We start from the raw sequence: 27,194 nt of genomic DNA on the forward strand, positions 1-27,194 counted from the left end.
CGGTGGCCTAGCATGAGCATCATGCTTTTCAGACATGTGAGAGAGAAGAATTGCTGGTTAGGGGCAATTCAGCTTTGCGGTGTTCCTTTACTCGGAAGAAGTGCCAGGGAAACAGGTTAGATGAGAAGTGGCGGGAGCCCTCGTACGGGAGCCACAATGCAGGTGCATCAGAGCGGCAACACTGACTTAATTCTTAGAATGGGCTTTCTGATCAAAATGCTCATGGTGCTGTGGCTGACATCTAGGCCTATCTATGGTCAAATGCGACAGAAGTATTTTGATATAAAAATTGCTGCAACTTCGGTAGAATGTCGGACCGAGACCAGCCCAGTCGTTCCTGCCTTTGGGAGAGAGTGACATGCGAGCTCGCGTTCCTTCCCTGATGGGAACCGCGTTAAAAGTTATCTCGAGACACTTCAAGACTTCAATACTTCAAACACTTCAACCCTTCCATACTTCCATCTCAGACAGATTCCTTGGAACCATCTTGATTATCACTACCTATCGACTGTCTTGTACCTCTTCCTCATTCCATCCATCTATTACATTCCTCTCAGTCACAGTCAAAGTCTCTTTGCATCATGCCGTTGACCTTCGACACCGTTTGATATAACTATGCAATACTTGACATTTCCATTTCCCTCATCTTCAGGCGCGTTCGTCTCGTCCTTGTACTACCGAGCAGTCCCATAACATGGCTGACCCTCCTCTCATCGATCATCACGTGAATCATAGAGCAAGCGTATTGCCACTTCTTCCGTCGTCCAACGGTCTCTTGCTGACGAGGACATCTTTCAGTTGCGACTGTCCTCATACATTGATCCCGCTACTGGCGCCCGGCGGAACAAGAGCTTCACTTTACGCTCGTCCCAAAGCCACAATGTCCTACCTCCAAACTCCTACCCTGATGATACCACTCCATTACTCGCCTCCAGCGGGGACCGGCCTCAGAATCCCTCATCTTCGAGGCCTAATACCATTGCTGGATCGCTGAAAGAACATACCACCAATACAAAGAACTTCTTATTCTCAGATACCGGCAAGGGCATCTTCAAATGCGCACTTGCATACCTGCTTGGTAGCCTTGCCACATTTGTACCCGTCATCAGCAGCTTACTGGGCCGGCAAGATTCCAAGCACATGGTAGCCACAATAACCGTCTACTTCCATCCTGCAAGGTCTCTGGGGAGCATGCTGGACGCATTGCTCCTTGCCACAACAGCTTTCATCTATACTGCTCTCATTTCGCTCTTGAGCATGACAGTTGCTGTCTTTTTTGCCGACGCGGTGCATCTGGCCGTGCTTGGACATATCGTGGTGCTTGTCGTCTTTATTGGCGGCGGACTTGGCTTCATAGGATGGGTCAAACTCAAGCTCAACGATCCCCTGGTTAACATCGCATGTTCGTTGGCTTCTTTGGGTCTGATTACCGTCTTGACAAAAGAAGGCGCTGTCCAAGCTGGGGACTACTCGTTTGAAAAAATATCCCAGATCCTCCGTATGCTCATTGCCGGCGTCCTTTCCACCATGCTCGTCTCATTTATTGTTTTCCCGATTTCCGCCAGAGCAAAGCTTCGCCAGAGCCTGATAGATGTTACTGATTGCCTGTCAGACATGCTCGCCTTGACTACGAGCAGTTTTCTATCGGGGGACCAGGCGGAATTGGAAGACAAAATATTTATTGATATCAGTGAGCGTCACAAGAAGCTCTCTGCCTCTATGCCGAAGGGCTTGAAGGAGTCAAAATACGAGCACTACCTGCTGGGCACCGAGCGTCAGGCTGCGGCCGAAGATAAACTCGCTCATTGCATTCAACGAATATCTCAAAGCATAGGTGGGCTGCGAAGTGCGGCAAGAATGCAATTTATCATTATCAATCAACAGCCTCCTACGAGTTCTTGGACACATACTCCCCCCCTTGGAAGTTTGGTACAGTCTCCTTTTGACTCTTATTTGGATCGAAAACCGAGTACCACCCACGCAAACATTACGGACTTCTTCAGCCCACTGTCCCCGGACTTGGTCAAGGGCGGCGACAAATCCCAGCAGACTCCGCTCAAGTTTCGCACTCCTGTGCAGATCTTTGATATCTTCATCGAGAACCTTGGACCAGCTATGAGATCACTAGCTTTCACCTTGAAGGAAATTCTTGATGACTTTCCTTTCGACAAGCCTAGAGACTATGCGGCCTTGACTAATCCCAAGTTCAAGGTCAGTCTTGACCGTGCGTTGAAACTTTACAAAACCACACGCAAGGCTTCGCTGGACATGGTGTACGAGCAGAAGATTATGGACATCTCCCGACCGATTCCTGTGCAAGCCGACTGGGAGGAGGCGGCTGCCTGCTGCGGGTATTTTTCATTTTCGCTTGTCGAGGTTGCCGAATCCATCAAAGATTACCTGCTCATCTTGGATGAATTTCAGCTCGAGGTGGATGAAAAGCCCAACGGCCGATCATGGAGGTGGCTCAAATTCTGGTCGTCAACAGATGCGTCGCACGACCTCGATGGGGTGGATCCCGACTTTGCGAAAGTCCTTGACCGAGCAAATGCACTGGATTTGCAGGTTGGGCAACCGCCGACCACATTGCCAGAGCTCCATTCAAAGCCGATGTGGCCAGGCCGGTCTCAGTTCAAGCAATGGTTGTTTCAACGACTGTATACGGTCATGTCATTTGGCCGACGTGAAGATGTCAAGTTCGCAATCAAAGTTGGATTAGGAGCGATGCTCTACGCTGCGGCAAGTTTCATTCCCGCAAGCCGACCAACGTACTCACATTGGCGAGGTGAGTGGGGATTGGTGTCGTATATGCTGGTATGCAGTATGACCATTGGAGCCTCCAACACTACTGGGTATTCCAGGGTGCTGGGTACCTGCTTAGGAGCAGGTCTTGCCATTGCAGCATGGGAAACTTGTCAAGGAAACCCGTTTGCTATGGCATTTTTCGGCTTCTGCATGGCATACTGGACTGCGTACATAATCGTTGGGCAGGGCAAAGGTCCTATGGGCCGGTTCATCATGCTTACATACAACCTGAGTGCGCTCTATGCCTACAGTCTCACGGCCCTGGACGATGACGACGACGGAGATGAAGAAGACGAAGGGAACAATCCATTCATCTTCGCCATTGCCACACATCGAGTTGTGGCAGTTCTCTCTGGCTGCCTCTGGGGCTTGATCATCACCCGGGTGGTTTGGCCTCAGTCGGCCCGACAGAAATTAAAGGATGGGCTGTCCTTGCTGTGGTTACGAATGGGGCTGATCTGGAAGCGTGATCCACTAGCAACCTTGACAGAAGGAATGCATCCAGACGGGTACATGAATCTGCGTGAAGAGTACTATCTGCAACGATATCTGGCCAGCCTTCAGGCGTTGACAGAAGCGTCCAAGAGCGAGTTTGAACTGCGGAGGCCATTCCCCCACGCGACATATGCAAGAATTCTGGACGAGACTAAGGATATGCTGGACGCATTCCACGCAATGAATGAAGTGATCCTGAAGGATCTAACAGCATCGCCTGGAGAAGACGCATTGCTCAAAGCAACTGCCAAGGAAAGGGCGCAGTTGTGCGGACGAATCAGTCATTTGTTCAGCGTGTTGGCAAGCTCGATGAAGCTCGAGTACGCGATTCCCAGTGACGCGTTGCCCAATATCGATCATACGAGGGACCGTCTCCTTGCCAAGATTTTCGCCTACAGACGACATGACGCTGAGGAGCAACGGACGAGTGACGAAGACTATAGTCTTTTGTATACATATGCCCTCGTCACGGGACAATTGAGCGTTGGGATTGACAAGGTGGTGAGTGATGTCGAAGAGTTGTTTGGAGTGCTTGACGAAGAGGCCCTGAGGTTGCAATGAGATGAAGGGGATATGCCTACAGTACTGAGATGGTGTGATGTGAAACATACCCGGCTAAACAAAGTACCAAGGCTCTCTGTATACCCGTGGCTCTAGGGCTACCTAATCGGGGTTGTCCACGCGTCGTATCCTTATTACTGTGAACAAGCTTCGTGGATGAGGTGGCCCTAATGCGGATTGATCTTGTCCACGTACTATATTTGGTGGGATACAATTCTGCCTTGTTCCCCGCAAGGAGTGATGGAGGTTAAAGCAAGATTCATAATGCAAGGCTTGAAGCCCACCGTCGCAAGGATTGAACATTGAGAAACGTACCTTGGACAGAATAGCAGCAATTCTTGTGGGCAAGTCGTGGCATCATCTCATTTGACGAGGCTGTGCTTGGGCGGCCAGGCTGTGCACTCGGAACAAACAATGTTTTCAAACTGTGATAAAGCCTTGAATATCAACGCCTAAGGTGCTCCTCCCGTCCCCATGACTCCGCCCAATGACGCCAAAGAAGGGGAATTCAAGCACCCCTGTTAGGCACTAAGGGGCCTTTCCGCCCTTGATGTGCCGCCTACGGGTAGAAACATGGCAGCCTTGTGGGGCGTTGAACCGCTGAACGCGTCACACTCGAAAGTCTTGAACGACGCTTTGGCTGCGGGCTAGCGGGCTGTGAGTGACCGAGTCCTTTGTGACACTTTGCGTGCTTCCAGGCACCAGCCCCAGGTTGTTCCATCCCCGAGACTTGAACTGTTGGCGGTGGTCAATGGTGCCAATGTTAGGTGGGGAGTACGGCATCAAGGGTACCTTAGGTATGTACTTACCTTATTCTTTTGACAATGCCCCTCCATGAGTACGAATACACCTGCATTATTATGTGAGTCCATTCCTTGGTAGCAGCTGTGGGCCCTCGGGCCCATAACCAACGCCGTCTTTGCTTATCGTCAAACTTGAAGCCTTGTTGCCTTGTCGCCCGACTAAAGTACTCACTCCTCTCTGTCGTCGTGGCTGTGTTTGGTATTATGAATGTGACTTTGAATGCCTCTTGTCCACCTAAATGCCATTCTTTTCGTCTGTTCTTCTGTTCTTCTTAATCCCTAATACCCTCTTTCATTCATCAGACCCCTCATTTTGTGCCCACCGTAGTTTTCTGGTCGACTCGACCAAGAAGCCCATTCGCTGATATTGTCCCTCCCAAATCCTACACATCGACATGTTGGACGAAAACCTGCCCAGTAAGTGATACTGACATTGATGCTACCATACCAGAGCGATTGAATAGTACTAACGCCCTGCAAGCCTTTGTTTTGAAGCCCTCCAAGGACAAACCCAAACAGTTGTCTACCTTCCTTTTCGCCCAGTATGGCGCCGACTTCGAACCCTCATACACCTTGCGCCATCTTGACCCTGAACAACACGCCTCTCGTAATCGATATGCCGCTGCTCTCTACGATGCTTATAGTTCCGAAGTTCTCTATGCAGAAGTCTTACTCATCCCTGAATGGACACAATCAGCCTCGCCCTCCAACGGTGTCGTCCCTCCTCCTCCAGAACCCATCCTCCCCTCACAATTCTCCATTCAACTCTACAACCCAGATCAGCAAATCGTGGTGAGACATAAACCTGCCAGCTTCACCTCTGCAGCTACATGGGAATTTGAATTACCCCAACAGACCTTCCGGGCACCATCCGTATCGGCCCTTGACCGAGCCCAGCATGACCCTACAGCATCAGACATCACGCCTAAGGTTGTGTTCAAATGGAAGAAGGATGGAAAGTTCTCCAAGGACCTAGCCTGTTTTCTTGCAGGCAAGAGTACCAATCTCGAAGGCATCAAACCCAAGCATAAAGAACCAGACATTACAGTGTCCATCTTCAAGGGTCTAAAAGAACTCACTCTGTACGAGCCTAACCTACACCGAATGGACATTGAAGATTTGAAGGGGTTCGAGGTTGTTCTATTACTCGGCGCTGTGGTCATCCGCGATGTATACTTTGGCTCACTTAAAGAAACCTTCAACATATCCAACTCTGGCCGCAGGTCCGTCCCGTCCAGCCCTACCGCAGTCCCATCCAACCCCAGCCCAATTGGCCGCCAAACGTCGACGGCTTCTCAACACCCTCCAATTCGAGACTCTCGCATACCTCCGACAGATCCTCGAAGTCAGTGGGAAATTGACACCGAGACCGCTCGACTCAAACGTGATGCCGAGCAAGAGGCACGTGAACTGCGACGACGACAAGAGGAAGAGGAACTACAGACACGCAAGTTATTGGAGGCCGAGGAACAAGAGCAACGAAGACGACGACGGGCCGAGATTGACCGTGAGACAGAACATCTCCGTCGCATATATGGACAGGAGGATGCTGCTGCGGTACGACCTCCCATTCCACCTCGATTCAACCAGGACGGAAGGCACCACTCGGCCTCGAGTCACTCATCGTATGGGAATCCTCACATGCCGGGCCCCGGTGCACCATATTCTGCCGCATGGGGCAGCTATCAAGGGCCTTACATGACCGGAGCGGCAGCGCAATCCACATTCTTGACCCCTGGTGGCCCATCGCAACAGCCAAATCTGAAGCAAAAATCCAGTATCTTCAGCTTTCGACGTCGAAGCGACCAAGACGCCAACAAATTACAACGCAAGAAAAGTGCCGTCTTTTGAGAGCTTCCTATTTCAGTCAAGATAAACCTTTGACCGGGCCCATCCAATCGACCGACATGGTTTCATGTGCCATTATGTCATCACTTTCTCCAACGGACCAAATCTCACCGAGAGACCTCGTACAAGAACGAGTTCGGCTGTCGACACAGTCCTACACTCTCTTGACACCTTGTGTGTAGTACAACAAAAGATATCCAAATATGGCATCATCCACACCGAAACGAATCATCTTCACCGGCGGTTCTGGCAAGGCGGGTCGCCACTGTATCCCTTATCTTTTGGATCAGGGACATCAAGTCCTCAATCTCGACCTGATCGACTTCCCAAAGGACCACGTACCACCGGGAAAATCCGTCTACACCCTCAAGACCGACTTGACCGATGGAGCACAGACCTTCAATGCCCTGTCGTCCCTCTTCTCCATGGACGAGTATGCACTGCCCAAACATCCAGGTCCTCCAGACGCAGTCATCCATTTTGCCGCCTATGCTCGCAACATGATTGTGCCTGACAGCGAAACGTTCCGAGCCAATGTCATGAGCACGTACAATGTAATCGAGTCTGCGTGCAAGCTGGGCGTGAAAAAGGTCATCATTGCCAGTAGTGAAACCACCTATGGCGTATGCTTCAGCCAGGGTGACGACGACTACATCTCCTTCCCACTGGACGAAGATGCCTATGACCGAAATCCCATGGATACATATGCCTGCAGCAAGCTCACCGGCGAACGCATCGCCCGCACCTTTGCTCGCCGATTCTCCGTCGACATCTATGCCCTCATTATCGGCAACGTCATTGAGCCCCACGAATACTCCCGCGACTTTCCCAGACACGTGGGCCAACCTGAAACCCGCAAGCGTAATGCATGGAGTTACATCGACGCCCGCGATCTGGGTCAGATCTGCCACCTCTGTCTTCTCAAGGATGGCTTGGGCTTTCAAGCTTTCAATGCCACAAATGACACCATCACAACCTCGATTCCAACCAAAGAGTTTCTCCGAATTCATTGTCCCAACACCCCGATCACCAGAGACATGGCCGAATGGGAGGCGCCGTTGTCTAATCAGAAAATTCGTCACGTGCTGGGGTTCAAAGACGTGCATGATTGGAGAAAGTATTATCAACATCAAGGGTGATGCGGTAGCATCATCACAGGGTTGGAAATTAGTTGTGAACAAAGACGCACCATGGCAGTCAATTTGACCAGTGAGGTGGCTGTTTAGTAGGGTAGATCCAAATGGCCATTAGCAATTGCTCCAGGGAGAGCATGCACCAACCTCTCTTGCGACCTCTTAATTTAAGGACCGTCACGATGATTGAATGCGGCGAATCAGGGGTCCTTGATTTAGGGCGGAACCCATTTTGTTGTTTTGGTCATTCGACCTAAACGATATCTGATGGCGCTTCACGGCTTGGATTATGCCAGCTGACTCTGCCACCAAGTCGGGAAAAGGGTCTGTCAATGGGTCTTTTATAAACAGGTAGATCTCAAGCGTGCCTTTCAAGGGGAGCAAAGGCTCTTGCGACGCATCCATGGCATCCTTACGAGGCTGGCCATTGTCATGGTAGCCTTGGGACTTTAATGCTGTTCCAAAGGCACTGGCAAACCTCATCTTGGCGCGATTGCGAAGAACAGCGTACGGAACTTGTTTGACAATGCTAGATATGACTTTCCAATGTAGAATATCCGGATTGCGTCTTTTCATTTCATCTTCGATTCGGAAGGTGCTCGCGCTTAGCTTGTCTTTAAGATCTCGTTGCTCAAAAGCCCATGGAACGAGAATCGGACAGAATTTGGCAGTAATGTGTTTTCTTCCAGCATGGGCTAGATGTCGAAAGGGGGGATAGGATGTCATCGACATGGAGGAAAATGATGAGGGTCGGCGGTAGAGAGGGAATTGGTCGAGACGATGAGATGGTGGAGGTTGTGACAAAGTCTTGGGAACCAGCCAAAATGTTGTCTGGCTAGATGATGAACAAATACATCCAGGCGAATGAAACAACAGCAACGGAAAGAATGAAGGAATGACTAGTAAATGGCGCAGCCTGCTGTCGGAAAGATGCTCGAGAAATCCAAGTACTCAGGTTTGGTTGTCGTCAATTTCACGAAGAGGTGAGGCGCATGTCATGTCAAGGTAGAGAGAGGGCTGGTGCAAGTGCAGACGCAAGGCTGTGCGAGGCTGCGCAGGCACATCTAATAATTCTCGTGACTCGTAATTTATCCTCACCGTGGCGGTAAGATGTTGTTCTGGGGTATGGAAATTGACGTCCTCCAGAATTATCAGTGACTCATACAGGACAACATAGGGCCAATTACAGTGGGCTTGAATGCAACATTTCCAGCAGAGTGCCGCAGCCATTTCGTACCGCTGTAATTTAAGTAATCGATTTACCGTCATTTAAATTTTGCCCCACCACCCTTCAATCTGGTCAACCACTTTCACATCCAAACTCATCACACAAAGCCTCAAAACCACAACGACAACTCTTGGTCCATACCAACCACCACAGATCGCTCAGACCAACCCCAAGAAATACAGTTGAACACATCAATAAACCTGCAACATGCCCAAGAACAAGGGAAAGGTCAGTCTCCCACCGCACACACACCGCAACTCTTGCCTTTCCCCACATCCCACATCCACACCCCGCCACTTGATCTCTTACCACCCCATTCTCACGATTTGACTAACCACCTGTCTGCATAACAGGGAGGTAAAAACAGGCGTCGAGGAAAGAACGAAAACGACAACGAGAAGCGCGAGTTGACGTTCAAGGAAGAAGGTCAGGAATATGCACAGGTCATCAAGATGTTGGGCAACGGCCGGCTGGAGGCGTTATGCTTTGACGGCGAAAAGAGATTAGCACACATTCGAGGCAAACTGCGGAAGAAGGTGTGGATCAACCAAGGCGACATCATCTTACTCTCGCTACGAGACTACCAGGACGAGAAGGGAGATGTCATTCTCAAGTACTCTGCCGACGAAGCCCGTTCACTCAAAGCCTATGGAGAATTGCCCGAAAGTGCCAAAATCAACGAGACCGATACATACGGTCACGAAGGTCACGACGACAATATCGAATTCGACGAGGATCGCGATTCAGACTCGGACAAGGATGTGGATATTGATGATATTTGAACGGTCAAAGACCCAGCAAGGTGCAACACTACACACAAGAGGCGGGCAATTTTCATCAGCAGAATATCCCTCTATCCCTCAACCGCTGTGTCAAGACGCATCCACACTTTTACTAGCATTCACAAAATACGATTGTTACGATTGTGATGATCGAAGGAGTTTGGGATCTCGCTTTAGAAGTGGCTTTTTCTTCTTCTTGTTCTTTGTCCTCGGGAATCACAATATCAACTCTTGCTTGACATGACAGTCGTGTGCTCTTTTCCCCGTTTCTTCAGTACTCATCGTCATCAAAGACACTCCTTGTAAAGAACCTAACAATCTGTCTCCCGGCTTCTTTGCCAACCAAAGGATCCAATTCCTCCAAACTCATATTGGCTATCTCAAGAATGTTTTTGACCTCCAAAAACAGTCGACTGGCATTCTTGTTTGTCACTCCCGGAATCGTCCTGAGTAGATCCTGCGGACCAGTATTGAACGTCTTGTCCTCAGGATCCTCATCGTCCGCCAATCCAATCGACACGGCACGCATGGGATCCGGCTCTTCCTGTTGTTTTTTCAGCTCCTCAAAGATTTCAGCCGTCTGAAAAGGTGACGACGACCAGATGATTTTAAGTCGGGGAAAGGCCAGGGTCAGGAGCACCAGCTTGGATTGTAAGTCTTTGTTGTCCGAGTCGGGCGCTTTCAAGGTTGACAGTGATGTCAGGTCGGCAAACGGATCGAGCGTGAACGACTTGTTGTGGTCAAACTCGATCAGAAGAAATGGGTATTTGTAGTGCTGCAGCATCGTCTCTGCCTGGTTGAACAGACGTCCATTCTTGAACGAGGCGATTAGATCGCGCACCGATTTCCGCTCCACACAGATCGTCGGCGATAGCACGTAGTCCCCGACAGTCAGTTGGCATGGAACAATCTGCATGCTTCGCCCGTGTAGCAGGCCTGGCAAAGCGGAGCGGAATTCTCGCACATCCACCACCACTGTCGGCGGTGCTGCCGTGGCCGCCAGCCGTCCTCCTCCTGCAATCCTCGTGTTGACTGTCCGTAGAAATGCCTCTTGCGGGTCCACAGTCCCAGTCTCAGTGAGCGTCACTGCCATGCTGCCACGCTCGCGGATCAACTTGGTAAACGCATCTTTCTCCCGTCGTACCGCCGACAAGTATCGTTGTTCTTCCACACTGCCTCCATAGTACATGAAATATGCCCGCACGCTGCGATCCGTGTGGCTGGAGCGATATACTTCGACCCGCCGGATGAAGTCGGGCGATGGCGAGTACATGATGATATATTTTGGTCTGATTTCTTCCAGGAGCAAATCATCCGAATCTCCGTCGTATGGGTGAACCACAATCTGATCCTCTGGCGTGTACAGTTCAAAGTAGCTTTCGCCTGCGTCTTGAAGATCGTCCATGACTACTTCTTCTTTCTGCTGTGACTCGGCCTCGGTGGGTCGTAGCTCAGCAAGCAGTCCTGCCACTTGAGCGGCTCGATCCTCATGGACCGCGACGGCTCCTGTCGCGGTTCGTGAAGGGTTCAATCCTGAGCTTCCCCCGCCACGAACGCGCCTCCTTTTGTTGGCGGGTCCTTTGCTATTAAGTCGAGAAGTCACTCCGTTGTTGTTGTTATTCTTGATATCATTCAAAGATTTTTGATTCTCCTCAAAGAGAGATGCGCTCACTTGGGCAAATGTCTTTCGCCATCCGAGATACTCTCGGAGCTTCCGCCTCAGCATAAACTCAGCCGAACCCCGATCTTCTTCAGCCTCGATTTCATGTGGTGCTTGTCCATCTGCCACGTCTTGAGCCAGGGGCTTGACATGCATCGTTTGAAGATATTCTCGAATTTGACTGCAGGTTCTTTGGTCGTTGCACATGACCAAGACGGTGTCACTCGAGTCATCCTTAAGTCGTGGGTTGAGGTACGAATCCACTTCGATTTCTTGAAGGATCTCTGCGAGCACCGCCCATTTCGGTTGTTCTTCCAAATTCGGGGTCAATGAGTCTGGCAGTTTTGATGACGGAAGTGCTCCAGCATCCTCCGCCTTGCCACTATACACTCGATCTTTGGCGGTTTGGAATATTTGTGCCGCCGCATCGAGGAAGAGCCACGGCGACTGGTTTTGTCTTGTTGATCCAGGTGGAGGCGAATGACTGGCGAGGACCGTGTCGAGATACTTGAGTAGAGATACACAGTCGTAGCTGAGGAGTGAATGAAGGATAGACCGTAACACCGTCAGGTCATTTGCTATTTGTTTCGTTCGGTAGCTGATACGATGCCATACTGGGTCAAGCTGTCTTCGAACAATGGCATCGAAGTTCTGGTGCAAAGCTGAGTCCAGTGTCCAGTCGTCCATCTCCAGACCTGTATTTGCCTTTTTAAGTTCACCAATGCTTGCTTCCACGCACTCCATGACGGCCGTTTGAATGGTTTGCATTGCTTCCGTCATCGGCACCTCCAGCTCAATCACGTCTGCCGTCTTTTTCCCTTCCAGGCTTTGAGCTATTGATACGTGAAAACGTGGCCATAGTGATGGTTTCCGAAGGAAAAGATTCCGCATCATACTAGAGAGCGGAGCATATGAGGACGTCAGAGGCTCTGGCGAATCGCAAAACGCCTTTAAAAATCCAATCTTGTTGTGTTGTCGAAAGGTCCTCACAATGAACGCTTCATTGCTTGTGGCAATCACCCGTTCGGCATGGAGGACAATCAGCCCAGTCACCGTTTCGGGATCAAGGAGTTTTGAGAGGATGTCGACGATTAGAATCCGGCTGGTTACCGAGACAATGCCACCTTCTGAATAGATCTTCTCTCGTGCTGCCACAGTGGCCTTGTCGGTATTGATGACTCGAAGGCCTTTGGCAAGTGGACTTCGAGAAATTGCATAGTGCTCAGCCAGAGCCTCTCCGATCCATTCATTTTCGCGGTCTTCAGCTCCCACGATGATGACTAGTGAGTTTCCCGCGGCATCGTATGAATGCAGTAGGTTGGTCAATATCTTCAAGAGCCCCAAGCCTCGCGCAAGTACCACCAGCACATCTTCTGCCCTCAACAAATGATAGATCTCTTGTTGGAATTGCTGGCAATGAAATCCAAGTTAGTCATGTGATCTCATCGCCACAGACAATGTCATGGAGTCTGCGCATGGGGAATGACAGGACCATCAAACAAACATACCAGTGGCAACGAGAGCTTGACCGGCGGCTGAGACTGTGCCGCCGGCATCTTCACATCACAGCTGTATCTGGACAACAGATGAATTGAGTAGGATCAGAGTCTGTCTTGTGGCCGTCACAGATACAAATGACGATGATGCCTGGAGTGCTTGACCGTATTCAGAATACGGTGAAGTGAATATGCTATCATCTCAAATACCTACGGAGTACGTCGATAGAAAAGGACAAGTGAGGACGTGTTTAATGTTGCTATTGTCATTCGTTGCCAGAGAGGGTGGGTAAATTATAGAGTACATGGTTTTTACTTCCACAAATCAGCCCCTAAATGTGCCCTGAAAGTTGTCTCTAACTTTGGCATACGGAGCGATGGCCGAGCGGTTATGGCGTGGGACTCAAGTCCAATAAACTTATCCATCACCAGATGGATCGCGTTCTCATAGGGAAACCTGCGTGGGTTCAAATCCCACTCGCTTCAACAATTTTTTGCCTTTTTTGGCCATCAATATTTTTGTCAGAGGTCGCATCGATATTTTCTGTATTTTTTAATGAAGAGGTTCAATGATGGGTAGAAAGCCTTGTGGGAGAGGAGAGAGTCGGATGCGGAAGAACGGATGCCAAGGCCTTTGCTCACAAAAAAGTGGGGCTTTCATTTCGGGGGAGCGCAGCGACTCTTTTTTTTCAATGATCTATCGATTGCAGACGCCTGTTTATCTTGCTCTGAAAGGATGATGTTGCCCAAACGTCCTTTCGACAAGGTCGCCATACTTGATTGAACAAGGGCAGATAAGAGAGCGCAACGACGACAGGCAATGCAGTCGTCCGTTGTGCCATCAAAGAGTTTGTTGCGCTTCCTTCGACACCAATCTCAGTCGCTCTGCGTGCTACAGTCTTATCCTCCTCAGTCAGCATACAAACCTTCATTATGCCGGGCCCTGAGCACAAGCCCGTCTCGACCGGGTCGAAAATCGGTTTCCTCACTTGACGATGTCTGGTCTCGGTCGCGCGAGACATGCAAGGCCCTTCCTGCACCCAAGCATACCCCTCCGACTCCTCCTCAAATTCGCAAGGCCAGCACAGAAAGCCATTCTCTTGGCTTCTGGAGAAGATGGATTCGACATAGACAGGCATTAGGACGTTCTAAGCATCCTCCAAATTCTCCTCCCAGCAATGGCGGCCAGGATGACACCTCTGCCCAGCTTTTCAACTTATCCCGAACACTTGCGAGAAATGCCGCGGGCGCAGACCTGAAGCTGCGTTGCACCGAGTTCGACGCGAATGGATCAGTCACCCTCGTTTCTGGCGAATTTCGAAAATCAGAGTTGATTGCAAAGTATGGTCTACTTCCACGGGACTTGCGCAAGATTGACTCCTCCGTTCTCCCGCATATTCTCATTCGACCCACCGCTATCCTCATCAATCTACTCCACCTTCGAGTTTTGATTCAATCTGACCGAGTCCTTGTTTTTGATGCCTATGGCAGTACCGACTCATACACACAGTCTCTGTTTATGTATGATCTCGAAGGGAAATTGCGTCAAAAACCGGACCCTAGAAACAACACCACATATTTGCCATATGAGTTGCGCGCTCTTGAAGCCGTCCTGATTTCCGTCACCTCGGGCCTCGAGGCCGAATTTGCTCTGGTGCGCGAGCCCGTTGCTCATATCCTCCAAGCTCTAGAAGAAGATATCGACAGAGACAAACTCAGACATCTCCTGATCCATTCCAAGAAGCTCGGCACGTTTGAACAGAAAGCACGCTTGGTTCGAGACGCCATCGATGACTTGCTAGAGGCAGACGACGATCTCGCAGCCATGTATTTAACCGAGCGAAAAGACTCGGGTAAGCCAAGAGAGGATCACAATCACCAGGAAGTGGAGATGCTGCTCGAGTCATATCACAAGATTTGTGATGAAATCGTGGAAATCTCAGGCAATTTGATCAGCAACATTCGAAACACCGAGGAAGTGGTCAAAGCCATCCTGGACGCCAATCGTAACCAGCTCATGCTCCTTGAAATCAAGTTCAGCGTCGGCACCTTGGGTCTTGCTGCAGGTACACTGATTGCTGGACTGTACGGCATGAACTTGAAAAACTTTGTTGAAGAGAGCGATTTGGCATTTGGCGGTGTCAGCGTGGTGTGCTTTGCTTTGTCGGCGCTCGTCTGTGTCTATGGGATGCGCAAGCTGAGAAAGGTGCAGAAACTAAGAATGTGGGGTGAGGGACCGGATGTCTTTGGTCGTCCTCGACATGGCAGGATTGGTGGACGGGGCAACTGGCGCAATGAAGCCGTGGAAAGTCAGGCTCAGCGGCTCAGTCGCCTAGACAGAGACAGTAGAGGCGCAGCAACCTCACCTCATAATGGACCTGTTCTCTGGCCTGGAATGGATGGCCTGGAGACCCACAAACTGGGCACGAGTCACGACCATGACCGCCGAGCTGGCGATCTTGATACCAACAGCGATGCCGACGCCACAGATGATACCAATCCTAGTGTCACCATCCACGAAGATGTTGAGAATGTAGAAGAGAGAATGAAGGCTGACGCTCGACGAGAAAAGGGACTTGTTTTGAAGAGGTCTCACGGCCACCACTCAGGTCATGCACATGGCAAACGATGACGAGGCGACAAGGCAGTCCTCACATTCAGCGCTACGCAATGACTACCACCACGATGCATTTCGTCTTTGCAACTCATGTACCAATACTTGCACCAATTGTTACAACATCAATCCTTCAATCCTCGTCTCTACTCTCCAAGAGAAAGTCATGCAGCGTTCAAGCAGATTGGCCAGTGGCAAGGGTGAAAGAGGAAACTATAAAGCGGTACGGTAATCGTTCAACTTTACAAATGTATTTGAGGGTAGTTGGAGTTGGGGCAAGACTCAATAGGAGGCGTTGAGGTATGTTCGCATACCTATGCCATCTCCTGAATGGCGGTGGCATCTTTAATAGACAAACGCTTCTCTTTGTTCTCAGTATGCGGTTAGTTTACTGCACTCAAGCAATTTCTTACTCTGGACTTTGTGATTTGTTCGTTTATGATCGCGCATTTATTGCAGTCTGTTACACTTTGCTATCTATACTTACTCTCGTTTAGGGGCTTGTGGCAATGACAATTTCCTCCGCTTTCGTATCTACCTGGGCATCGACGACTCACCAGCAACGGTCCCCTGAAGATTGTCAAGATGCAAGCGAAAATGCTCATCCACGCTCCCCTGGGTACATCTCCTTCGCTTTTGCTTGGGTCTCCTTCACGGGCATATCGTGAACAAGGCGCCAGTGGCGGCGCAAGATGGCGATGTTGGTAACGCCCTTATGACCGCGGCAGAGGTCGCAGACAAATCGACGCACAAGCGGAGCCTGAGCAGGCGCAGGTGCGGGAGCAGCAGACGCAGGAGCAGGAGCAGGCGCATGAGTTGGAATAGGGATCTGTGTCGCCTGGGTCATGGCGAAAGACGAGGTAGGATTAGCGGGGACAGTAGGGACAGCAGGTGCTTGTTCGCTCGCTGTATTGCTCTCAGCCATCTCTGCATCCTCTTGAGTGTTTGGAATCGCAGGCTCCTGTTGTGGGCGAGTCTGCTTAGCCGCCCGCATTGCAGCCCTCGCCTGGGCCTCCGCCAGATAGCGCGGCAGTTCGTGGTCCGCAATGGTCACATCACTGTCCGAGCTATTTGAGCCGATGGGGAGGGCTTCACCTTGCTCAGGCGGCGCAGCGGCCAGAGCAGCGGTCGGGGTCCGAGGTCGAGAAAAGGCCAAATCGATCAAAGTCGAAGCTCCTTCCATCCTCGACGGCGGATATACCCTCAATCGGCCAGCTGGTTCAGCAGGGTCTTCCTCGAAAGCATACCCTCCCTGAGCAAAGACCAAGTCTGCCCATCGATTGAAGCCAACCGTCGCCTGGCTGACAAGGCTGGCGATGAAACGGTCCTGTTCAACATCGGGAGCATTCATAGCGCGGTTCGCCTGGAGGGCGTCGGCATACCGACGCCAGGCACGAAGCACCTCGCGGGTTTTGTGGATGCTGGACTCCCTAAAGTACACCTCACGTGCAAGCAAGGGGGAATTCAGCTCATCTTGATGCATCAAGCCTGCTCGATGCCGCACGTCGCGCCAGCAGTCACGGTAAAATTCAGCATCCACGTGCACAAGTGCGAACATCATGTTCGACTGCAGTGGAGACAAGGTTCCAGCGATGAATCCTTGCATCACTCGGTCGGAGATCTCTATGGACAAGTTCGGGCCATAGAGGAGGTCGACACTATTACTTGCCACCAATTGCTGGACATATACGTCAGCAGCTGCGATGTAAGCGGCTCGTACAGGTTTCAGGGTAGAAAAGGGGAATCGGGTGTTTTGAAGCACATACATAGCGGCATCGGCGCCGATGCGAAGAGCCTCGCTGTGTGGGTCCATTTCGACAGTAGGATAGCTTTGGAATGGTTGTGTGTTCTGTTTTGTGGCGGTTTCAAGTCTGTATTGGCTTGCTGTGGCTTGTTGATGAGAAATGAAGAGAGTATCATGACATGATCCTGCTGATGAGCGTTATTTATAATATTTGAGCCGTAGGTTGGTTGTATATAATAGACACAAGGGAGCACAAGGGAACTAAAACGAGCTCGTTCACTCCGCCTCCTCTCTTTGTACGCTGCTTTTTTTGTGTTGATGTTGCCGACAAAGATGTCGGTTGTTGCAATTCAGGAGACCGGCGCTTGCCTTTATGCTCAAAACAGGTCCTCTGGTAATACACAGCACTTGGGGCAATCTTCTGGATGCTGGCATGATCATGATGTCGATGCGAAGATGGTGTCTCGAATAAGAACGCATTCTGACATTCGATGCCGGGCGGCGTGTGAGCAAAAATCCTGCAACGACGACTTGTGGGCGACATGTCCTGACAGCCTGGCTTATTTTTGAGTCAAACAAGGGCTTGCAGAAAGGAGATCGATCATTGTTCAGCACTGAAACAAAGAGCCGTAAATGATGCAGAAATGCTTGGTCCAGTGCATCGGTGAAATGCTGGTAATGGTGCAAGTAGCTGTTGGCTAAATATATACCAAAGCCGTAGTAAATGCCCTCGCAATCGACGATTGGATATAGAAAACAGGACTTCCCGTTCGCTCAGTCATACTTAAGCTATATGCCGACTCGTTAGTAGTAAAGTGGGTGACCATTTGCGAATCCGAGTTGTTGATTGTTTTTGCCCATTCTCTTTCTTTGCCCGCGGGGCATGCTCGCGAGCGTTGTGTCTGTTTGATGGAATTTGCGACCGTTGGCCCATCTCAATGAAAGGGCTAGGCATGCGGCTCCAACATGCTGACCAGGCTGTCGACGCTGCGAGAATTACTTTTTTTGATCTGGACAGAAGACTGGTTGAGAAATATCGTATCTAGTCGTGTTTGCAAACAATTCGTTCAGCTTGCAACCCCGATCCTGGCCTCGAACCTCACTGTCGATCTGGTTGAGTCAGTATGGACATCTTGAGGTGGAGCCACGGAATCGGTAGTGTCGGCGTTATTTCATACTATATCGAGGGGCGATGGCCTTACTCCCCAGGCAGTACTGTACTGCCTGGGGAGCCAGGTAAGTAGAGAAGGAGAGCGATGCCTTGTGCAGGGTAAGTGATATCTGATTTTCAAGACGGCGGATGACAATCCCAGAGAAATAGCAGGGAGATTATATACAGTGGGCTCCGGCGGTGTCTTGTGGCCACTGGGGACGGGAGGCCACAGACAGGATTCGTTTCAAATCTTGCATATGGGAAGCAGGCCTGCGGAGAACAAAGAATGAGAGGCCGTTTTGAAACCAGCCGAATGGTCAAACATGAAGAAAAGAAAATTGATCGCGCAAGGAAGATAAAAGAGCAAGATCATGGACAAAAAGTCTGGTATTTCGTGGTGGTTGTAGCAGCCATAACGCCTGATTTTGCCGGTCCATAAAAGATGGTCCCGTCTTCAAGCGACAGGCCTGAATTGGTGTCGCTCTGGGGATTCTATATCTGAATCATCACACGACATTCCATGTTGAGGTAAATGGTGAATGATGACTGATTGACCGAGCCCATACGCGAAAAAGGTGTGTAATCCTGTTTCCTTTCGTCCTGGCGTGCTTTACAATTCCTCAACCAACTGCATCCTTGGAGTTTCATCGATTCGAGACTTTATGATGTGGGGTTGGGGTTCATCTGTGTTGAGGTCAGCGTCCGACTCGAATGGCCTTTTGATGGATTATATTTGTGTGCGTACCTTTCTCTTGCCACCAGTCAATGTCACGTTGACGAATCGTCGGGTGTATGTGATTCTCTTCTTCGCGCGACCCTTGGGGGTCTTCTTCTTCTCTTGAGGCTCAACCTATTGATCATCTCATGTCAGTGACGGGTCTTGGACGAAGACTTGCGCAGGCTCGTTGGGTCGATTATTATTGACATTCGCGGCTGCGCTGTCGAAGGAGGCCTGCTGGAGGACGGATTGGCTCACCTTGGGGGTCTGAGACTTGACTTTGCCGGCACGGGCGAGGGATCCGTGAACTTTACCCATGATTGCGAGTGATTTTCAGTCGTCGGTAGAGGCTGAAAAGAGTGGGAGTCGTCGATGGTGAGATGGATGGATGTCGAACTGTTAGAATCTGCTACCTGGGGAATTGTGGTGGTGCGGCCCTTGGCATGCCAAGTCTTCGCCACTGTAGTCACGTGTTTGTAGTCGCGCCTGGCGCGGAACTGGACAAGGCTGCCTTGAGTGGGGCCCCCTCGGCCCTACTACTCCGTATATTAGCAAACCACCAACACCAAAACTCTCCAAAACCCAGGACGAACAGATTTCCATCTCCTTGTTTGGCTCAGATATAGTAGTACTTCGTAGTAACCCATGACTTAGGCAAGGTCCATTTTGTGATCATCACTGCTGATCATCAATGATGCTCGTATGGCATGATCTAGCTCTAGCGGTATCTTGACTACCACGCTTTTGGTCTATCAAAGAAACATCAAGGCTTATTGTTCTGGCGACGCTGCAAACCCGCTATGCATGCCCGAGATGAAGATGAAGGCCACATGCCATACCTAGCATTCACTTACGTCCGTGAGACAATGTCGAGGTTAATCGACTTCGTCCCTTGTCGGAAGGTCGATAGCTCTGTACAGTAGTATCAGAGCGGACGCACTCTCTCCACCACCTGCCAGGGTCATGATTCTGTCAGACTCAACCTCTGACACTTTGTCATCATTGAACCACCACCACTTGCCGTCTTCCTCACGACGCTTGTCGCCAGGTGCTTTGGGGTCATCTACCAGCTTGCCAGTCTTTTTGACGAAGCTCGTGTAGTGACCACTGTCTGCGCTGGCTCCTTGATGTGTTACCACTCCCCTCAGTTCATACAGTCCTGACTTGTTAGCACCCGGATCGGCTTCGAGTTCAGGATCTATGACAGCCAGGAGCTCCTTCTTTGCCTGTTTGAGAGATTCCACACGTTCTGCTTCGTATTCAGCGTCTGTTTTGTAGACATCCATCTCTCCGCCTTCGATTTCTTTGGCTTTGCCATCCTTTTTCTCCTTCTGTTCGCGCAGTTTGGCGATCGGGGCGGCCTCGGCAGCTTTCTGTGCTTCATCGTGCTTTCGATCTTCTTCTTGCTTGTTGGCCATCTTGAGTCGCTTCCTGGCCCGTGCAACATCTTGCTCATCCTTTCTGATGTTTCTGATCTTGTCGCGAACTGGAATCAACCGTTTTCGCAGGTCTTCGGTGCAAAACTCCACGGCGTCGAACTCCTCGGGAAAAGTGACCTTTCGCATGATCTTGGCCTTCTTCTGCACATCCTTTCTCCAAAAGAAGCGGACGAAATGGACTGTGAGATATTTCGGAAGGCGTGAAATCTGTGAAGTCTTCGTATAGATTGCATCCTGTCCTAGCGTGGGAGAATTCTTCTCAATTTCTTCTTTGAGCCCGAGCAAAATGCCATCGCGCATGTGGTTGATGGTCAAATCAATATGGCAGTCGAGTTTGAGAAAAGAATCGGTAGATTCGATAGCGGGCTCGCTCTCAGCAACAGCTTCGGGGGGTGATAAAGTCGAATGAATTTTGCCGGCGAGATACAAGTCGATAAACGGGGTTTGGAGCCGACTGTCGCTGGCTGGTCCCGAGATCTTGAGATTTTGCTTGAGTTGATGGATGATTTGTGACCAAGCCTCCTCAGCATCTTGTTGTGCATATCCATTACCGGATTTTGCCTTTTGCGCAAATTGCGGGTATGCCGTGCGGAGGGCGTTCAGAAACATCAAGGGAGGGAAACCTTCTTGCGTTTCCGACATTTGTCTATACAAGTCTCGGAGTTGAGCGGTCAGATCATTGCTGCCACTCAGACCTCCAAGACCGAAGCGACTCAGGTCCTGCAGACTGCTACCAGGTGCGCTCTCAGCCTTGTATACTTGAAGTGAATCCTGCAGTTCGGGAACACTTCGGAGGACTTGTAGAGTGGAATTAAGGTAGCAGGTGTTGCCGAGGTTTTGCAGCCCTGCAGGTGTTGCACCTTCTTGCGCAGCGGCTTCAGCTTCGGTCATGTCTTCCACGAATTTTGTCTTTTCCTTGGGAGCGATGAGGGCGCTGCCTTCAGAGGACGCAGTCCCTAGCATGGTGAACAGTTGGCCGGGCTTTGCATTGAGTTTGGAGAGGTCGGTGTCATCTTTGAGCTTTCCACCTTTGATGAGAAGGGACTGTCGTTCAGGCTCGACGCCGGTGAGGGAGAAGAGCTGGAATTTGAGGACTTCGCCAGTACTCGACGGGTCGAGATCAACATCATACTTTTTGCCTTGATGCTTGACAATAACTTGTAAAGGGTCAGGGCACCACCTCAAGCGGGGGAACAGGTGAATCAGTACTTACTTGGGATGGTCGCCATGATTGCAGGATTGCGAAAAAGAACGGTGAGGCAAAAGGAGGGATGGGAAAGGATGAAGAGAGGACGATGTGCTTTGAAATCGCCTTTGCAAGAACAAATGGCCCAATGCACTCACTAGTAAACAGCGCTTGAGGGCGCCAGGCACGTCGAGAGTACGAGTCCCACGGTCCACAGAGAGTCGAGATGCCAAGGCTGCCGCATGAATGACGGAAGGCGTGAAGGGTTGAAGGGTCGCTCTTGCAGCCTTGGTTGATTGGTGATTGGGTGTCTTTGTGGCTGTCAACAGTGGCGCGTGTTCTGTGGCTGGTTCCGATGATGGGCGGCCTTCACGACTAGCATGGTTTCTGGGTTCCCCTCCAAGTCTCCAAAACTCACGGCTGCGGTGATGGTAATGCTCACCACTACCACTACTACTCCCACCACCACCACCACCTCTCAGCATTGACTGCATACCGAGCAAACAGCCGTCGGATTGGTCAGGATTCCTGCTTCAGGACCAACAATAGAGTACATTGGCTGTTTGTCTGCTTTGCATATCTTCATGGGTCCTTGAGCGATCACCGCTTCGAAAATGGTCTGCCTGGTCTATGGTCGCCTACTGTCCGCACGTGTTGCTAACACGCCTTTTTCAGTCACAATCACTGCGACCATACCTCCAATGTGTTCGATCATCCTTGACCGCCGCCCTTGCCCTTTCCAACTTTGCCTCACAGGCGTCAGAGAGACACAATGTTCCAGAAATCGAAGCGGGCACTTCTCCAGAACTACTCCTCAATCCGCTGACCGTGGCCCGGAATGAGAACGAGAAGGTCTATATCGAACCGAGTGTCAACAGTGTGCGGGTCAGCATAAGGATAAAGCAGGCCGATGAAATTGAAAACATCTTGGTCCACAAGTTCACCCGCTTCCTGACACAGAGAGCCGAATCATTCTTCATCCTACGAAGGAAACCTGTCAAAGTACTTGGTCTCTTCTATCTAAATGGACCGACCAGTCGCTCATTTATCGTCTAGGGCTACGATATCTCGTTCTTGATTACCAACACCCATACTGAGGAAATGCTGAAGCACAAGCTGGTGGATTTCATCATTCAATTCATGGAGGAAGTCGATAAGGAAATCTCGGAAATGAAGCTATTTGTGAGTGACAATGCTGTCAAAACGGCCTATCTGGCGTTGCTAACTCTCTAAACAGTTGAATGCTAGAGCTAGATTTGTGGCCGAGTCATTCCTGACTCCTGTAAGCATCCTTCTACACACCTTTCTGTCAGCATCGACTAACATCATTCAGTTCGACTAGACTAGCCTAGCTCGTTAGGCCAAAATGATGTGTTTCATGACCTACATTCCTCCATGAAGCCCTTTTATCAACCATGGATGTGATTCCCCTTGCTGTGATGGGCAGTTAGATTGTGACTATTGCTGTACTCCCACATGTGAGCCCCTGAAGTCATGTGATCTGATATTGACTTGGATGTTCTCCTGAGGAGCCAGTGTGTGATATTTCTGATGATACTGAGATGATACTGAGATGTACTAAACAGCCCCAATATTGGACGGCCTCTTGTTCATTGACGGGACCACATTCACAGGAATTGACCAATCTCTCGAACGGGGCGCCTTTACAACCAGACCCGCTTCCATTGACGAGGCTCTGGTGTCATACATTTCGATTCTATTCATGATAGTATTATCCTTCAGCCTTAGCGGCCTCACATGAAACGCTTGCCGCTTTGTTCCAACCTGTCATGTCTGCGCTTCATCTCAGCGACATCTGATCGCCACCCAGCTTCACACTTTTGAGATCTATCTTCACCTGAATAGGATCCAGCATGTGAATTCCCTACAGCTGTGACCTCTCCCCCGCTCTCTGAATGGTGGTTGATTCATGTTGATTCATCGCTCCAGCGAGAGAACTGAGGTCAATAGGACCAGCGTTTGTTATTGTCTCTCAAGTTTCACTTCTTTTCCTTTTCCTTTTCCTCTTCACCAGTGGTCTTCTTAAGATCATCTTTTCTTTCTCTCACCGACCTCGCCAAATCGACCTTTTTCTTGCTCAAGATCAAGGCTGAGAGCGATCATGTTGCCGGGTTCCTGGAACCAGGCAGTTTCTGTCAACCCATATCTTCTTCCTCGTCATCCTTCTGTCCATCCTCCTCGGTCTCATCGACCTTTCTCTCCCCTTCCTCCTGTTCGTCCTTCATCGACTCGATCTGTCGCTCCTAACCCTGGTCCTGTCATTTATCAAGCTAAGCAGCCAGATCAAACCTACGCTGTCCCAGACGGCAACCTCGCTCCTACTGCACCGATGGCGTGGCAGATTCCCGCCAACGTCGCTCCCAACCCCTACGCCTCACTGGCTGGTTTCGGCTACGCAGTTCAGGCAGTGACTCCGAACCAAGTCCCGGCCCAGTCTCCTCTGGCGGCGGCCTCTACCATGCTGCCGGTTGTTGCTGCCATGCCCGCCACCGTGTCTGTGGAATCGTTCAACCCCAATGCCGAGCCACCCTTCGCGGACCCTAATCGCCTGGGAGGCCCTAAAAACCATGGTGTCATCAAGATCAAGAATGTGAGTATCCCCTTCTCTGGTCTCAGTCTCAAGAATGGGGAGAGATCGATGCAGTCCTCCCAACGCGATGTGTTCAGCGTCCAGCCCTACACAGACAACATGAAAATCATGCCATCTCACGCCAACACAGACCTTGAGCTAACATGCATATCTTCTTTCATAGATTCCATACGGTATCACCATGGCCGAAGTCCACCAGTTTGCTACAAAGCTTGTCTCTGACCAACACCTGGTCCGCATGCACAAGGAGGGATTCCCCATTCATATTCTCATGGAACGCTCCACGGGTGAGACAATGGACGTATTCATCGAGGTCTCAACCCCCGCCGTTGCAGAGGAGGCCCTCGAACGCACTTTTCGTTCCATGAAATGCCCCAAGCTAGGTCAACGCCATGTCACGCTCGAGCTGGCCTCTCAGGCTCAATTGATGCAAGAATTGTTCCCTCGCGCTCGATGCATCGTCTGGGACGAGAAGAATGCCGGAAACCCCGTCCTTGTCCCAAACACAGACAAGTATTCCGTTGGCTTCAAGAGTTTCTTGACCGACGAAGAATTGAATGGAATGACTCGCCATGCCGAGACCCCCCAGCGTGTGAGTTTTGCCCCGTCATTGAGCAATCTTCCCATGACTTTTTCTGACCTTTGGCTAGTCTCCGTTTGCCTCTCGAAGCTGTCAACGCACCTTTGAATGCATGATCAGTACCCTGTACAAGGTATGCAGTTTCATTCCCTCATACTCTCCCTCCGTGAGGTGCCCGTGGACTCTAACACGATGCAGTATCCCTGGTATGCTGACGATTTGTACACAATGCGAGATCGCGACGAGATCTGGAAAACCTATGTTCACCAGCTCGAGGTTCTCGCCTTCAAGTGTGGTGCCGGCATGATCGTCTCGGATCGCCGTGAAGTCGGATTGGAGTACAAACTTCTTCTCGACTTTCTCTTTGCTGGAATGAACTGCCCAGGTTTCAGTGAACGCCAGAAGGCCAATTTCCTCGAGATCTCCCGTGGTGCAGGGAATGGCCTTGGCTTCCGTCGGTACGCTTCGCAGTGGCCCTTCCAAACCCTCCGTCCAGAACCTTCCAATGTCTCTGAGGCCGATCTGGATCATTGGCTTCGTGTCTTCAACCTAGGTGTCGGAGCGGTACTGCGTAAGATTCCTCAGGACACACCCGTTGCTCTGCTTCCCTACATCTACATTGAGTGGGACAATCAGGGCAATGTCGTTGTTCAGGCTACTAATGAGGGCGCCCAACTTACTCGTCGCCAATTCGCCCACATTGAACATCATTTCGTCAAGAAGCTGTTGCGCAAGGGATGGGTCGAGTGGCTTGGAAATGCTATCGATGTCGGCGAAGATCTTGATGATTTAGAAAGCGAGAGTGAGTACCGGCCTTTGAGTGTACTGTTGTTCTTAGCTGGGTCTGACTACAACTTTTAGCTCTTCTTCCTCTTACCAGCACCATTCCAGGCGACGCCACAGAGTCGATCCCACAGACTCCTTCGACCATCACTGTAGACAAGCTTACCGACGGACTGTCTAAAGTCGAAATTGACGACACTCTGGAAACTCCTTTCCATCAGCAGCTACCTGACTACTTGACGACAAAGCTCGGATCTGGCGTTGTGTTGAGGCATCTCGAGTTATCCGCCAAGCCAGATACTGAAGAGGGCCGACTGGATTGGACCACCATCAAAAATACAAGTGAAGCAGATCGTACCAAAACTTTTACCGGCCAGGGGCTTGGAAACGGCGCCGTTGGTACTCCAGAACGAATCAGCACGGCGAGACGAGCATCTGTCACCACCGCTACACCGGCTAGAGGTGTGAACGACAAGGCATCAATCTCCAATCTGGTTGGACTGTTCACGGGCACAGGTCGTGTCACTGCTTCCGCACCTTCGAGCGCCAGTCGTCGTGAGAATCGTGCCTTGGTCATTTGCAAGCCTGACGGCACCCCCATCGCAATTCCAAGCGGTGCTAGATCTTCTGACAGTGATGAGCTTGGCAGTGCGCAAGGCAAATCCAGCTTCAGCAGTACAGCCGGCGCATCTGACCCGTTTTCTTCTGGTAATGTGAGTCCTCTCACAGCTGTCGGTCGGGGCGCTTTGGCCAACAAGCAAGTGTCCTCTAACGGCGTCGGTGGTCTCGTTGGCTCTCGACAGAGCTCATCGAACGGGATGATGACTCCAACTTGGTCAACCCGTGGTTCAGAGACCGGCTCTCCTTTCCGACGACAAAGCAGCGGTCTTGACCCCATTGGAACCCCTTCCCGTGATAATGGGCTCGGCCATGATGGTTCTGCAAGTATTTCGGATCGCGGAACTATTGCTCGTAGCAACAGCCAGACCGTCGATTACAAAATGCCGCGCGATCCAAACCAGGCAGTATCGGCGATGATCTCTCTTCACCGTAATTCCCTGTCCTACGGCGAAGATCGGGTCTCTGCGAACGCTTCTCGGAAGGTCTCACCCATTCGCAAGGCTGTCAACAATGCCATGTCCACCCCAACGTCATCTGCAACAGCCACACCATCGTCAGGAGTTCGTGGTATATCAGCTTCTTTGAATGGTGCTCGGGGAAGTCCATTGACTCACGGAACGCCGGTCAAAACCCCGTTGCGTAACATTGGTTCCAATTCACCATTTGCCGGAAACCTCTGGAGAGCCTCTCCTGGACTCAAGGACGCTCGTGGTGGAGGAAGTGGACGGCCTGACACCATCACCGAGACTTTAGAGGATGATGTGTTCGCTGACCGGCTCAATTAAGGACGTTGTCACTGCCCCAAAGCCTGCCGCCCTTGGTTATTCGACCTGTCACTTGCTCCTTCTTGGTTAGTTTGATCTTCTGACGAGTGCTTGACACATCTACCCCGTCAAGATGACGGAAATGAAACAAATCAAACTGGTTGGATATT

General features: G+C 50.7%; 12 protein-coding genes and 2 non-coding genes across 14 annotated transcripts; 9 read left to right on the plus strand and 5 right to left on the minus strand.

Annotated features, from left to right (window-relative positions):
• Positions 1–581: 581 nt before the first annotated feature.
• Positions 582–4,151, plus strand: PV10_05468 (uncharacterized protein; the record flags this gene model as incomplete). The annotated part of the gene is made up of 2 exons (XM_016370143.1): positions 582–602; positions 736–4,151. 2 exons carry the CDS (start codon positions 582–584, stop codon positions 3,859–3,861), a joined length of 3,147 nt encoding a protein of 1,048 aa, XP_016222436.1. The 3' UTR covers positions 3,862–4,151.
• Positions 4,152–5,059: 908 nt separating this feature from the next.
• On the plus strand, positions 5,060–6,515 carry PV10_05469 (uncharacterized protein; the record flags this gene model as incomplete). The annotated part of the gene is made up of 2 exons (XM_016370144.1): positions 5,060–5,081; positions 5,146–6,515. 2 exons carry the CDS (start codon positions 5,060–5,062, stop codon positions 6,513–6,515), a joined length of 1,392 nt encoding a protein of 463 aa, XP_016222437.1.
• Positions 6,516–6,715: 200 nt separating this feature from the next.
• On the plus strand, positions 6,716–7,651 carry PV10_05470 (uncharacterized protein; the record flags this gene model as incomplete). The annotated part of the gene is made up of 1 exon (XM_016370145.1): positions 6,716–7,651. The coding sequence occupies one exon, from the start codon at positions 6,716–6,718 to the stop codon at positions 7,649–7,651; it is 936 nt and encodes a 311-aa protein (XP_016222438.1).
• Positions 7,652–7,822: 171 nt separating this feature from the next.
• PV10_05471 (uncharacterized protein) lies at positions 7,823–8,377 on the minus strand (the record flags this gene model as incomplete). The annotated part of the gene is made up of 1 exon (XM_016370146.1): positions 7,823–8,377. The coding sequence occupies one exon, from the start codon at positions 8,375–8,377 to the stop codon at positions 7,823–7,825; it is 555 nt and encodes a 184-aa protein (XP_016222439.1).
• Positions 8,378–8,948: 571 nt separating this feature from the next.
• PV10_05472 (eukaryotic translation initiation factor 1A, Y-chromosomal) lies at positions 8,949–9,901 on the plus strand. The gene is made up of 2 exons (XM_016370147.1): positions 8,949–9,101; positions 9,227–9,901. The coding sequence occupies exons 1-2, from the start codon at positions 9,081–9,083 to the stop codon at positions 9,653–9,655; spliced, it is 450 nt and encodes a 149-aa protein (XP_016222440.1). The 5' UTR covers positions 8,949–9,080; the 3' UTR covers positions 9,656–9,901.
• On the minus strand, positions 9,838–12,871 carry PV10_05473 (uncharacterized protein; the record flags this gene model as incomplete). The annotated part of the gene is made up of 2 exons (XM_016370148.1): positions 9,838–12,725; positions 12,824–12,871. The coding sequence occupies 2 exons, from the start codon at positions 12,869–12,871 to the stop codon at positions 9,927–9,929; spliced, it is 2,847 nt and encodes a 948-aa protein (XP_016222441.1). The 3' UTR covers positions 9,838–9,926.
• A 311-nt stretch (positions 12,872–13,182) lies between these two features.
• Positions 13,183–13,297, plus strand: PV10_05474. The gene has a single exon. It is a non-coding gene; the product is annotated as a tRNA-Leu (tRNA).
• A 244-nt stretch (positions 13,298–13,541) lies between these two features.
• On the plus strand, positions 13,542–15,842 carry PV10_05475 (uncharacterized protein). The gene has a single exon (XM_016370149.1). The coding sequence runs from the start codon at positions 13,632–13,634 to the stop codon at positions 15,441–15,443; it is 1,812 nt and encodes a 603-aa protein (XP_016222442.1). The 5' UTR covers positions 13,542–13,631; the 3' UTR covers positions 15,444–15,842.
• A 184-nt stretch (positions 15,843–16,026) lies between these two features.
• PV10_05476 (uncharacterized protein) lies at positions 16,027–17,238 on the minus strand (the record flags this gene model as incomplete). The annotated part of the gene is made up of 1 exon (XM_016370150.1): positions 16,027–17,238. The coding sequence occupies one exon, from the start codon at positions 17,236–17,238 to the stop codon at positions 16,027–16,029; it is 1,212 nt and encodes a 403-aa protein (XP_016222443.1).
• A 667-nt stretch (positions 17,239–17,905) lies between these two features.
• Positions 17,906–18,021, plus strand: PV10_05477. Its single transcript, XR_001622116.1, has one exon. It is a non-coding gene; the product is annotated as a 5S ribosomal RNA (ribosomal RNA).
• Positions 18,022–18,691: 670 nt separating this feature from the next.
• PV10_05478 (40S ribosomal protein S30) lies at positions 18,692–19,437 on the minus strand. The gene is made up of 3 exons (XM_016370151.1): positions 19,299–19,437; positions 19,068–19,172; positions 18,692–19,006 (listed from the first exon to the last, which is right to left on the minus strand). Exons 1-3 carry the CDS (start codon positions 19,356–19,358, stop codon positions 18,983–18,985), a joined length of 189 nt encoding a protein of 62 aa, XP_016222444.1. The 5' UTR covers positions 19,359–19,437; the 3' UTR covers positions 18,692–18,982.
• Positions 19,438–19,686: 249 nt separating this feature from the next.
• On the minus strand, positions 19,687–21,857 carry PV10_05479 (uncharacterized protein). Its single transcript, XM_016370152.1, has 2 exons — positions 21,693–21,857; positions 19,687–21,636 (listed from the first exon to the last, which is right to left on the minus strand). Exons 1-2 carry the CDS (start codon positions 21,706–21,708, stop codon positions 19,916–19,918), a joined length of 1,737 nt encoding a protein of 578 aa, XP_016222445.1. The 5' UTR covers positions 21,709–21,857; the 3' UTR covers positions 19,687–19,915.
• A 225-nt stretch (positions 21,858–22,082) lies between these two features.
• Positions 22,083–23,409, plus strand: PV10_05480 (uncharacterized protein). Its single transcript, XM_016370153.1, has 5 exons — positions 22,083–22,282; positions 22,341–22,667; positions 22,722–22,847; positions 22,903–22,947; positions 22,999–23,409. Exons 1-5 carry the CDS (start codon positions 22,280–22,282, stop codon positions 23,005–23,007), a joined length of 510 nt encoding a protein of 169 aa, XP_016222446.1. The 5' UTR covers positions 22,083–22,279; the 3' UTR covers positions 23,008–23,409.
• Positions 23,410–23,787: 378 nt separating this feature from the next.
• On the plus strand, positions 23,788–27,162 carry PV10_05481 (uncharacterized protein; the record flags this gene model as incomplete). The annotated part of the gene is made up of 5 exons (XM_016370154.1): positions 23,788–24,276; positions 24,440–24,868; positions 24,927–24,989; positions 25,055–25,658; positions 25,718–27,162. The coding sequence occupies 5 exons, from the start codon at positions 23,788–23,790 to the stop codon at positions 27,043–27,045; spliced, it is 2,913 nt and encodes a 970-aa protein (XP_016222447.1). The 3' UTR covers positions 27,046–27,162.
• Positions 27,163–27,194: the final 32 nt, after the last annotated feature.

Source organism: Exophiala mesophila, assembly GCF_000836275.1.
Source record: "Exophiala mesophila strain CBS 40295 unplaced genomic scaffold supercont1.4, whole genome shotgun sequence".
Classification (NCBI taxonomy): Eukaryota; Fungi; Ascomycota; class Eurotiomycetes; order Chaetothyriales; family Herpotrichiellaceae; genus Exophiala; species Exophiala mesophila.

Coding starts and splice junctions, on each gene's coding strand:
- PV10_05472 (XM_016370147.1), top strand. CDS start 9,081: ATGCCCAAGAACAAGGGAAAG. Junction 9,102..9,226: donor TGCCCAAGAACAAGGGAAAG/GTCAGTCTCCCA, acceptor TCTGCATAACAG/GGAGGTAAAAACAGGCGTCG.
- PV10_05475 (XM_016370149.1), top strand. CDS start 13,632: ATGCAGTCGTCCGTTGTGCCATCAAAGAGTTTGTTGCGCTTCCTTCGA.
- PV10_05478 (XM_016370151.1), bottom strand. CDS start 19,358: ATGGGTAAAGTTCACGGATCCCTCGCCCGTGCCGGCAAAGTCAAGTCT. Junction 19,173..19,298: donor TCAAGTCTCAGACCCCCAAG/GTGAGCCAATCC, acceptor GATGATCAATAG/GTTGAGCCTCAAGAGAAGAA. Junction 19,007..19,067: donor TGACTGGTGGCAAGAGAAAG/GTACGCACACAA, acceptor ACCTCAACACAG/ATGAACCCCAACCCCACATC.
- PV10_05480 (XM_016370153.1), top strand. Junction 22,668..22,721: donor TACGAAGGAAACCTGTCAAA/GTACTTGGTCTC, acceptor TTTATCGTCTAG/GGCTACGATATCTCGTTCTT. Junction 22,848..22,902: donor TCTCGGAAATGAAGCTATTT/GTGAGTGACAAT, acceptor CTCTCTAAACAG/TTGAATGCTAGAGCTAGATT.